Source organism: Scardinius erythrophthalmus (genome assembly GCF_964197995.2).
Source record: "Scardinius erythrophthalmus genome assembly, chromosome: 12".
In the NCBI taxonomy this organism is placed as follows: Eukaryota; Metazoa; Chordata; class Actinopteri; order Cypriniformes; family Leuciscidae; genus Scardinius; species Scardinius erythrophthalmus.
Window position 1 is genome coordinate 3,568,984 of NC_138232.1, and position 13,170 is coordinate 3,582,153.

Here is a 13,170-nt window from a genome sequence, read left to right on the forward strand (position 1 = left end):
AAATCATCATATTAGAGTGATTTCTGAAGGATCATGTGACACTGAAGACTGGAGTAATGATGCTGAAAATTCAGCTTTGCATCACAGGAATACATTTCATTTTACAATACATTCACATAGAAAACAGTTATTTTAACTTGTAATAATTTTTCACAATGTTAGTGTTTTAACTGTATTTTTGATCAAATAAACATAGTCTTTGTGAAAAATGCATTACATTGCATTTCAAGGTAAAAAAACAAACATATTTATTCATTCTACACCTTAAAATATTTGACATAATTAATGTATATTTTATTAGAATTTATTTATGTTACTTACTATATTTATTTTATACTGTAATTTATGACTTGGCCCACATGGAATCTTGATACTTCAACTGCAAAGTTATGCAAGCTCATATTCGTGACTTACTTTTCCTGTAATTTATGACTGACCATTTTTAAATCAAGTTAAATTAAATGCATAAAGGCCTCATACAACACACTCACATCATCTGAGCGGTAATAACCGCAATCAAAGGCATAGAGATTAATCTGAGCTCATCTAAAAGACTTAAGCCTTAAAGACTTTTACACCTACATTCTGTGAAGCTTTTCCATGGGCACAGAGCACATTCCTCTAATGCAAATAACTTAGCATTATATATAACACGCCATCTTTGACTAATGGAAGTGCTCAAAAATATAATGCCAAGAACATGACATTTCTCTTTTCACACTGTTTTTGAGTACATACCAGATGGCACATTGAAAACATCTTCAAAATGTAATGTAGTCATGATGACTAAAGCAGCACAGAAAGTCTATCAAGTTATTCTGTTCCCCTTTTTGTCTGTTCTAGCTTGATTATTGACATTCACGGATTTAATGACGAGAAAAACAAAGGTGTGATTTCTTCGAGAACTGATAGCAAGTGCTTCAAACAAGCAAATGACGTGCCCGATAGAAAACAGCTGCTTTTCATTCATCCAGGAAAATCAAAGCCAGGCTTTTGAGCTGGTTAAATGTAAGTACAAGCTCTCCCGGCCTGACTTTGACTGTAGGGGGGGAATATGATACGCGTGTCTCATACTTTGGTTATGTTGCATTATTTGTGACGTCGTCTTAACAAAATATCAATTTAAAAGATGCTTCTATTAACCTGGTGAGACAAAAACAGACCCACAAACTGAGAATTGTTTCATTTAGGTCACAATTGTGACTGCGATACAGCTTCTTATCAACAGCAGAAACATTCAGTTCTAGAGAAAAACAGCAGACTTCCAAACCAGAGACACGTTAAATTGAAGATGGCAGCAAACACCAAACCACAGTCTGAAACAAGAGCCTGAAACTGTCAAGACGTCTTGGGTTCTCTTGTCTTGACACAAAACAAATCCTCAGAGATTATTTTATGCCAATGTTTACCACAGCAGGGACTGCAAAACAATGTCAAAAACAGATTCGGAAGTCATGTTAATATGTGCCTTGGTGTCTTCATACGTTTTTGTTTTTTAAGCAGTGGTTGTGGTCATTTCAGTTTAGAACAAATTCAGGGTCTGTGTCTTTGAAAGAAGTCTCTTCTGTTCACCAAAACTGCATTTATTTGATCGAAAATACAAAAAAACAGTAATATTGTGAAATATTATCACAATATCAAATAACAGTTTAATTATATGTTAAAATGTAATTTATTCCTGTGATCAAAGTTGAATTTTCAGCATCATTACTCCAGTCTTCAGTGTCACATGATCCTTCAGAAATCATTCTAATATGATGATTTGATGCTCAAGAAACATTTATGATTATTATCAATGTTGAATATATTCATATTTGCTGCTTCAAATTTTATTTTAGGATTCTCTGAAGAATTGAACGTTAAACAAACAGCATTTATTTGAAATAGAAGCCCTTCATAACATCATAAATTTCTTTAATTTAAAAAAAAAAAAAAAAAAAAAAACTTACTAACCCCACATATTTTGAATGGTTGGTTAAATTTTCTACCTCATGGCCAGAACATGGTCAACTTCATACTGAAATTGTCACGTTATTTACAGCTGTAGATGGATTTAGATCTGATCTAAATCCCTGTATTCTTACCTAAGCCACAAATGAGAGTCTGACTTGGCTAGTTGGATGAGTTTCTGGATATTTTCTTACCACAGAAAATAATTTCTTATACCTCACTTTCCAAAAGCAAACAGGAAAAGTGTGTTGGCAGAAATCCACTCATGTTTAATGGATGCAGTGAGGTGTGCTTCTCCATAGACTTCCAGTGTCAGCGTGTTTTATAAGCTTTAATCTGTAGCATGTTGTCAGTAAGGCTTCAGTTGAATCTAACCCCATTCAGAACATTTAATCAGTGGTGTTTGGAGTGCAACATATACTGTATATGATGTCTTAAACCTGCTTGTTGACATGCAAGTTATACTGAGTCCAAATAAGCAACGTTCAAGAGCCTTGAGAAGCGCTTACCATGACGGAGGAGTTGCGTCGCGAGCCGACAGGTGTGGTGGGGAGAGAGTTCAGAGAAGAGCTGGCGTTGAGATCCTCTGAGCTCAGGTTATCAGAACCATCGCTCAAACCACTGCTGATGGAGCTGCTCTCGTCCCAACTGCACACACACACACACACACAGATAAAGATGTTTAGAAGAAACACAGAATGGATGAATGATGCAAGCGAGAAGTAAAGACCGCAGTACCACACCCTGGGCACATGTTACTGCTCAGAGTTTGCTCTCTCAGGGCTCAGAAGACCTAATGGAGTTCTCAGACATTATTCACTTTTAGCATAAAGTTTGGGTCAGGTGTTTCCCCAAAAAATTATTTTAGAAATTAGACACAAATGAGTCAATAGCTGAAATACAGTAACATTAGATTAGAACTGAAGAAATTTCGTTTAATTTGAGTAGGGATGTGAAACGATTAATCGCATCCAAAATAAAAGTTTGTGTTTACATAATATATGTGTGTGTACTGTGCATAATTATTTAGTATATATAAATACACACATATGCATCTGAAACTGAAAATGAAGAACCTTTCAGATCCATAAAACCTTTCAATTTGCACAAAAGGTTCTTTATAGTGGAAAACAGTTCTTTAGATTCTAGAATTTTCTTCACAATAAGAAGAAAAAAGGTTATTTTAAGAACTTTTCACTGAAAGGATCTTTGGGGAACAAAAAATTGTTCTACCATGGCATCACTGCGAAAACCCCTTTTTGGAACCTTTATTTTTAAAGTCAATAATTGTAACCCTTAAAACTCATCTTATAATCAAAATGACATATTTGCATGTTTTTCACACCATTGCTTCATTTAGTATATGCAGATTCATGAATATGCAAATTTGTCAACAGCTAATGTTACACAAAGCATGTTCCCGTTCGCCATTAGAGTCAGACAGCTGCCTTGTATGCTTTGAACATTATAGTTCTTATCCATTATACAGTACTTATCCAATACACTGGAGAAAGGCATATAGTTCATCATAACATCGTAGTATACATCATACATAATTGACTCGCTATATTGCTATATGTACCCAATTTTTCCTGTCCCTTCTTAAGGTGTTCTCCGCCACACACGTTGACAGGATTGGTCACATGTTTGTGACGGTAGGAAATGGACGCGGTTTAAAACTGCATTTTTGAGACCATCTTTGGTTCAGTTTTAAGGAGAAAATACTCAGCCATGGCGTTGACTTATGAATTTGCACATGGTTTGACTAAAAAAAAAAAAAAAAAATTCCCCAGAGAGTGTAGAGTAGATATAAATTATTTGTCACTTGTCTTTCCTATGGGAAACTTTTCTGCTCCATTACCTGACCTAGGAACAGACAGCAGGATCTCAATGGGAGTATCATAATGAAGCAGATGTCTTCACCATATGACCAGAGACTCATTCTACCACACAAGCTCAACTCTGGCTTTGAAACAGGCTTGCATTTACTTCCCAAAAAACATTCTAGGGGATGTAGATGCAAAACCGAATGATGGGTAGCAACTGGAACGGTAAAGATTAAGGTCAGTGAGTTTATGAATGGCAAAGCCTCAGTCCCGTACGGACGGGCTGTTCTGGCAAACGCTCCCTCTGTTCTGAAAGAGGGAAAGCCACACTAGGATCATAATTCATCTTCATTCCTGAAAAAGATGTGATTTAAGCCCAAAACATATGCATCAGAAATGCTATGAATACTGTGCATTTTAAAACTCCTTTTCATTGTGTTTTCTATTCACAACAACATAAATTCAACAAGTTATAATCTCCACAATATCTGTACTATCTGCTATTTTAGCAAAGAGAGGTGTAAAGGCCCGTTCACACCAAGCACGATAACTATAACAATAACTATATTAGCGTCCACACCAGCGGACGATATCGTTCTGTTTATTCTATGTGCAAGTTGCTGTTTTGTCGTCTGTCGCTTTAAATGCTTGAGGTCTGCAAAGCAGGACGGATTCTGATTGGCTGTAAATTTGAAAGCGATTTCAACAATATCGTTTGTGTGTCTTTATTAGTATAAAGTTGTAGCGATATTCTTTTATATTTAGAACTTTTTTTAGAACTATAACTTTATCGTTATTGTTATTGTTATAGTCCTTGATGTGAATGGGCCTTAAATAAAAAACGTAAAAAATTAAATAAATAATCATATTCTTCAGTAAAAATACTAAAGCAAATGAATATTTAACTTTCTTAAAATTAAAACATTTTTAAAAGTATGGGATAATTACATTCTTAATAAAAAGATGCAGTAAACAGATTTATAATTCTCTCAAAATAAAAGTTTGGGGGAAAAAAAGGATTATGAATGATTATATCCTTAATTAAAAGTAAAAAGAAGATAAGTTAACAGAAAAATAATTCACATACAAATAAATAAAAAATTCAATTATTAACTATATTACATTTTATATTATTTAGTAATAATAAACTAATAATTCATGCATCAAAGGGTTAAGGGTATAGTTGTGATATTTTTAATGGAAAACAAGGAAAAAATTCTGTCAAAGAAAATTAAAACTCAAGAATACAGTGAAAATGGTTTTGGACCAGAAGAGGTTCTTTGCTGAAAGAAAAGTTCTTCAAAGAGCCACTCAAGAATCTTTAATGACTCAAGTGCGATGTTAATAATGACACAAGTGGGATGTTAAAAACGAACCTGAGTGATTATCACAGTAGATGTCTGTCTGTCTCTTTCTGCTATCATGTCGGTTCTAGAGTACTTTGTGGTTTCAGACTCAGCAGAGACTACAGAGATGGAAAAGGGAATTATGGGTGCCAAAGAATCAGAGGACAAAAATGGCTTGTTGATGTTCCGAAGAACAACTTAAGGAGCCAGCAATTTGTGCTAATTACAGGTTGTGCGGGCATCGAGGGGAGAGAATGGACTTGCCTACATGTCTCAACGGTTAGAGACGACTCCCGCAAGGATGTTTCTTAATGCTTTTTTTTTCCACTTCAGTTTCCATTTCCAGCCATTTAAAAATGTAATGGTGGCACTCTGGAGCCAAAAGCTGGCCGAAGTCTGCGTCAGCTAGTTTTAGTCCCGTTTGAACGGGAATTGTGAGATTACCATACTGAGATATTGCATAATTAAAAGAGCAAACTAGTCTCAGACATTAGATTTTGTGTGGTTGCCATTTGCAAAACTCACTTCAATAATACTGAAGCATTCTGGGTAAATGTCAACTTATCAAGGCAGTTGCTACGGTGTTTGCGGTGGTTTTCATTAATTGAAAAAAAGAGAAATAAAATATTAGATTTTAAGGTTGAGTTGGTAAATACTATAATGGTAGACAATATAGAAATGAAACACTGCAACCTCAAACACACAGACACAAGATGACATTGTTCACACAAACGCTCTGATTGATGTCTCAGAACAGAAGAGTTTTGTTTCATCAGTGTTTCATCCTCAGCAATAAAAGTCCGGTTCTGTTCAGTCTCTCAGGAAATGCTTGCTGTCTCTATATTGGGCTGAGGGACGATTCATGAAGAACCACTGTGGTCTCCAGAATGGGCAACGGTACCATCAATCTCATTTGAACATTGGAAACCGCCAAATAACTCAGGAAATCATTCATCACAGCTGCTGTGAAAACACAGCCCAAAAGGTACGAGTTTAAAATGGAAAAAGACGACAGTGTAAGAGATCCAGCTAGTCTTGCAGCTGCACACAGTGAAACATGAAGAAAAGATGAAGATAAAGAAACTGTGGTTGCCAAAAAATTCAGCGTGACTGTGACAATGTTTCAGGTATTACGACACATGACATATTGGTGCTTTTATATTTTACAGATAGTATAGCATGTTTTCATTAAGTGATGTTAAGAATATTAATATATAATCTACCTACAATTCGATTTTTACCATCAAATGTACTCACAACCATCAATATATATATATATAAACACAAAGAAAAAAATCTTTAAATGTTACTCAACATTAGTGGGATCAACAAAGTGTCTTTCTTTAAACAAATTTTTTGAGTTTCAATGAACTTAAAAATTTAGGCAACCAGGTTACCAGTTAAACCAACAAATAATTTTTTTTTTATAGTGACGATGAATCAGAAATCATCTGCTAATAGTGAATATGGGTTGTATGAATGAGATTCGTACGTACTACACCCGCCATGTTGTTAGAGTCACATGACCAACCAGCGTCAGTTGCGTCGCTTCACTTCCCTTCATAAATCCCTCCCAGGGCCTCATGGGATAGTAAAGTGTGTATCAAATCAAAATTTCAGTGTAAGTAGTAGGTCATCCAAGCACATTTTAACTACTGTTTTTCAAATATGTATTCAGACATACTCTTTTGGCGTACTGTTTTTCACATACTATATACAGTAGTACAGAGCTTTTTCAGATGCAGCGAATGTAAGTAGCCTGTCCATAAAACATGTATATAGACGGTGCACAGAGTCATACACACAATGACAAAACACCATCAGATAATAACAAAAAGTCCAAAGCACAGGGAAACAGGGAAATGGGATCATAACATGGGAACCAGGATAAAGTGCTCAGAATGGCAGTGTAATACAAACAAGAATTCGCAATGAGTGAATGAACACACGTGGTTTAAATACGTAAATGAGATAATGACAAACAGGTGGCAGTAATCAACATGATGTGTCCAGGCAATGGGTTATGGGAAACGTAGTTCATGAGGCGGTAAAGGAGGCTGAAGGAGTGTCCTCTGGTGGTTATCAGGGGCACTACAGATGGCAGGTGTGACACCAACATTGTTTTATAGTAAAATTACATTTAAACACAACTTTTCCACTATATATGATAAGTTAACCAATTAACAGTTTTTTACTGTAGCTTTTTACAACGTAATTTTACAATGTAAGCTATGAAATGCATTTCAATTATTAAGTAATGCTATATTGTTAGCATTTGCACAAAATTTAATTCATATGATTGGACTAGTCTTTATGCCAATGGTCAGAAGTGTGGCTAAGAGACAATTAAGGCAGTCTGGCACCACAAACGTCTGAACTGAACGGAATTAACGTCTAAATAATTTGGTCTACTACCTCTAAGCTAGGTTCCACTCTCACAGAAAACCTCAAGTGTTGACAGGAATAAAGGCTGCAGTGGCGCCGATAACTTTAACAGGTCCTTTGGGGTTTTTATGAAGAATGGATCGTGCTTGTACTTAAGAAAACTCAGATCATTCTACCAAATTTGACTAAAACACCAATACTTGATGACAGAGTATTAAACCATTGTTTATTCTGGCTACAGCTCAAATTGGCAGGTTGATTTGTACTCTTTGTGATTAAAAAAATTGAGGAATGACTTTGGGTGGGGAGGTTTTGTCGGGCTTGAAATACTGAGCAATTATGTTCTCCTCCCAACTTTATTTCTTATGAAAAGCATGTGGGGCTTTGTGACAACTCCCAGCGTTCAGGACTCATATCAGCTGTGACTATATTTTGAGTTACACCCATATTGGTGAAAAAATCCATAAGTGACACAATAGGCAGAGAGGAAGAAAAAAAACAAGAGTGTGTAGAGTCTTGAGCTCTTTACCAGATGACCGATTCAAACAAGCACAGTTACTCTAACATAAAACCGACCAATGAAATATCCTTCCACTTCAAAAGGACGAAAAACACTTTGAAAAAATCCTAATTAGACTCAACCTTGACCTCTGTAAACATGAACATGCACTTTGCATGTAGGTGTTGCAGTTTAACTAACAGGAGCCACTCTTTAAAGAGAACGTTAAAGAGCCTTTTCTCAGATTACACAGCATCTGTTTGCACTTAAAGTAATACACACTACATATTTATATCAGCAGTGTTGTTATTGTTATCTAAATCTAAAACTATTTTTGGTAATTGAAATAGAGCTGAAATAAAATATAAATATCCAATTTGGGACATAAACAAAAATGAAAAATGTTGCATTGACAACTAACTAAAGTCATTTACTAAGAAATGAAAATACTACAACTGAACAAAAATATGTAAAAAAAAACAAAAACTAATAAACTTACTAAAACTTAAACCAGGCCTACAATTAAAATGAAAACTAAAAATATAAAATCCAATTCAAAATATTTATAAATAATCCTAAAATAACACTATACATCACTGAGACACTGATGTTCAGTAAATTATTATTGATTTATTATTAGCAGTATTATTTTTATATTTACTATAACAATGATAAAAACAATAACAAATGCTTTCACCAGTAATATAGTTCATTGGAAACTCATTCAGGTAATCACAGGTGTGTTTACTTTGGCTATTTCACTTCGAACTCGACTTATCCAATCAGAATTTGGAACCGAACCCATCCGTTCTATAATAAATAATACAGAACAGCGTCCAATTTGATAATCCTTCAAAAAAATCAGGGATTAGTGAATAAAACATTGCTGTCAAACGATTTTTCCTTTCATAAGCACTAAAAAAACCCTTTACTCACTTTGAAAAGAACATGGTTCTGTTGAGACACGCAGATGTCGTCAGAGGGCGAAACTCCCTGCGCGAGAATCCTTCATTCATCGCTGAGTCACGCGAAATCACGCACACTCATCCAGTCTTTGTTCACGCTTAATCCAACTCTCATCCATTGAAACTATACGACTGAGATCAGGAGTCCCTCTTTCACAGGCAACACCCCCGTAAAACACCCCCACCTCCCGGAGAACCAGTAACTGTGTCCAGATGTTCAGCAGCGTCCGGCGTGTGCAAATACAGCTGCATTACTGGACCTGGTCATGTTCAGTACAGTTACTCTTTCAGTGAAATCACAGCGCACACACACACACACATTCTTGTACATCTATCTTTGTGAGGACATTCATTGACAATCTCTAGCTCCTTACCCTAACCTACACTGTAAAAAAATTGCTGTAGTTTTGCAGCTGTTTGCCAGTAACTTACTGTAGATTTAAATTTATGTTATTTACTGGCAACAGTTTGTTCAAAGTTAAATGAATATTAAACATTATCAAGTCTTTGTCTTTAAAGAATAAAATTATAAAATAACAATCTAATGCAAAGCATTCTGGGAACCAGAAATCTTCATCAACCTTTTTCTGTTTTTTTCCTTCAGATTTTGGTTCCCAGAATGCTTTGCATGAGGATGTTATTTTAGTTTTATTCTGTAAAGATAAAGACTTGTTAATGTTTAATGTTCATTTAATTTTGAACAAATTGTTGCCAGTAAATAACATAAATTTAAATCTACAGTAAGTTACTGGCAAGTAGCTGCCAGTAATACTGTAATTTCTACAGATTTTTCTAACAGTGTACCCATCTCCACTAAGTGCCTAACTCGAACCCTTACCCTAAACCTAAACACCCATAACCTATAGACTCCCCAATATATTTAAAAATATATTTGTTGAAACATATGTATTGTTTTATACAAATAAACAATCTGTATTTGAAAACAATGTGTATATTATTTATTAAAATAAGGTCATAAAAAAAACATTATTTGGGTTATTTTAACCCAACTGGAGTTTAACCCAATGCATTGGGTTAAAATAACCCACACTTGGGAAGGTGCTATACCAATCCATTTTTGGGTTATTCGTTGAGTTATTTTTAACCCAACATTTTTAAGAGAGTACAGTTATTATAACCATATCCATAAACCAAGTCATGGCCCTCAAACAGGCCTTTAAAGGCTCTCAGAAAGTGAGGACTGGACAAAATGTCCTCACTTTACTCTCTCTGTCCTCACTCTGCTGGTCCAAAACGCATGCGCGCGCGCACGCACGCACGCACGCACGCACGCACACACACACATACACACACAAACAGAGTAACATTTTGGGGTCAGTTAGATTTTTTGAAAATAAATTCATATTTTTATTTAGCAAGGATGCATTAAATTGATCAAAAGTGACAGCAAAGACATTTATGATGTTACAAAAGTTTTCTATTTTAAACAAATGCTGCTCTTTTGAACTTTCAATTCAAAAATCTATCAGTTTTCACAGAAATATGAAGCAGCACAACTGTTTTCAACATTGAAAATAATTCTTGAGCATCAAATCATCATATTAGAATGATTTCTGAAGGATCATGTGACACTGAAGACTGGAGTAATGATGCTGAAAATTCAGCTTTGATCACAGGAATAAATGAAAAAATATATTCAAATAGAAAACACTCATTTTAAATTGTAATAACATTTCACAATATTCCTGTGTTTACTGTATTTTAATCAAATAAATACAGCCTTGGTGAGCATAAGGCACTTCTATCAAAAACTTCTTTAGAAAATCTTACTGACTCCAAACTTTTGAGCGGTAGTGTATCAAAGCACCATAGGATTACTGTACCATTTAATAAGGGTAATATAATGCATTACATATACAGTACATATACAGCTTCATGGAAAGTGTTTTGAGATTTACAACACCATTCATCTATATAGACAAAACACGTGAGTTAAACTTCAGGCTACGTGTCTGAACCAGCTAACGCCAGAAACACACACACTTCCCATGACAGACCCCTTTGATGGCTTTTCCACACCAGCAAACGCACACATTCATCTCTGTTCACCTTTGATGTCGAGAGCTTCTTCTGAGGTTCGAGCCAGAGTCCAGCGGGGAAAGACTCGACGAGCACCATATGAGCACGAGGAGGACAGGGAAACGCTGGGATATATTAGCTGTGAGCGAGTGAAATGAAGCTTGAATCTCTTTCTGTCCATCTCATTTCTTTCATGAGGCTCCAGTGGTGTCGAACCATGTCTACACATATACACAAACACACACATAACCACACACAGATATATCTCCCAAACACACTGTGTGTGGCCTGCGCTCCTTCAGCTACGAGGTTATGTGCGCACATCATCTGGAAACGCGGATAATCATAACACGTACACAGTGTGTATCCGCAAATAGCAAATGAATGCATCTTTCCAGCCCCAAAGGCCCTGGCTGCCTATAAAGGTACAGAATTTTCATAAAAGTTGCATAAAACCTCAGAATTAGACATTTGGTTACACTTTATTTCGATGGTCCACTTTAGATGTTCTACTAACTATAAGTAACTTTGCAACTACATGTCAACTAGCAGTCATTAGAGTATTAGTAGACTGTCTGCTTAATATCTGCTTGACCAAACGTCCTGTTTTCCCAGGACATGCCCTGGCCGTCCTGGCTGTTTTTTATAAAGTGATGAAAATGTCCTGGTTTTCATTATTTTTCATTGGGCCATTAAGCATGTACTTTAAATACACGCTTGCCTTTGCACACAAAACATACACTGGATTCGCCCCGTCTTGTCATAATCAACGCGTTCCTCAATCCGCAGCGGCAAGCAGAAAGCACGTCAGAATACAGAGTGTGTGTGTGTTTGTGTGTGTGTTCATCTCAGCCTAATTGGTCTGTCACTGCTCGTCAATGTCAGAATATTTGAAATGACCAATCAAATCAAAGTAGGCGGACTTAACGTTCACAGAATTTTAGCAGCGTGACTCGAGTCGATCAACGCTTCAGTTTACGGTCAAGTGTGAGATAAGATGTAAGTAGCTAACAGCGTTAAAAAAAAGCCCAAATGTAAATTCACAGATGATTCACAGAGAAAATTCCTGTGTTTTCGATTCGGTCAGGATCCGTGTAAAGCAGAATGCATGAACTGCAAAGCTGGCACGTACGTGTCAGTGTCAAATAAAGGTGCTTAAGTATAAAGAAAGTATAGGCTACAAGAGAACATCAGGAGGATTGAAATTGTTTTTTTTACTGAAATAGTGTAGTAGATTTTTTATTTTAGTAGTAGATTTTTAACCTATGCTATGGCCATGAAAAGAAATAGTGTCATGTAAAAGGAGTTAAAAGCTAAACTTTTTTTATTTAATTTTTTATAGTATTCTATTGTTGCGGGCCAAACATCGAATGGAAAGGATGTATTACTTTATGTATTAAAGTACAATAACATAGTTGCAAGGTTGTGAATGCATTTGTCAGGTATTTTTTGATGCATTCACCCCCAACCACGCCCCCACCCCTTAACCACGCCTCCCCAAACCAGGCTCCCACCCATCAACCACGCCCCCGTCCTCTTTTCTGAAAACTAAAATATGGTCACCCTAGCTTACACTTTATTGCGATGCTCCACCAACAGACTTTCTACTGACTGTAAATAACTTTGCAAGTACTTTCAACTTATTCTCCTAACCTGAACCCTAACCTAACAGTCTACTGATACTCTAATGAGAGTTAGTTGATATGCAGTTGGTTATAGTTAGTCTAAAATGAACCATCAAAATAAAGTGTTAGCAAAAATTTAAATACAAAAAATCAAGACCCCATTGTATTTGCACCTTATAAAAATCTGCATGTTCATAATTTTTCATCAAAATGCAATAACTATAGTATAACAGTAACACTGAAAGCACTCTTCTAACTTATCTTTGTGCATCCAAAATTTAAGACAGTCAGTAAGGTGCAATCTACAGTAGGATTAGGTCAATGTACACTCAGTTATTTCCACTAAACATGTCTGTTTCAGTCTAAAATACGGCATATTATGGAAGTTAAATGGGTTACAAAATCCATAGAATAAAGTAAAACCAACAACCTATGTGCATGCACATTTCTTTAGTTTGGCTTTATTATCAACACATGAATATCTGCCATAATGCCAATTTTCATAGTCATCACATCTGCCCAACCAGACTAAAA

The 13,170-nt window shown here is 35.7% G+C and overlaps 1 protein-coding gene across 5 annotated transcripts in view; it reads right to left on the reverse strand.

Moving 5' to 3' along the window:
- Window positions 1-13,170, reverse strand: part of nav1b (neuron navigator 1b) — a 91,758-nt gene that overhangs the window by 47,148 nt on the left and 31,440 nt on the right. For all 5 annotated transcript variants that reach the window (XM_081381648.1, XM_081381647.1, XM_081381646.1 and 2 more), the window contains one exon: window positions 2,460-2,598. In XM_081381648.1, coding sequence (XP_081237774.1) covers window positions 2,460-2,598 — 139 coding nt within the window. The remainder of the gene's footprint in view (window positions 1-2,459; window positions 2,599-13,170) is intronic.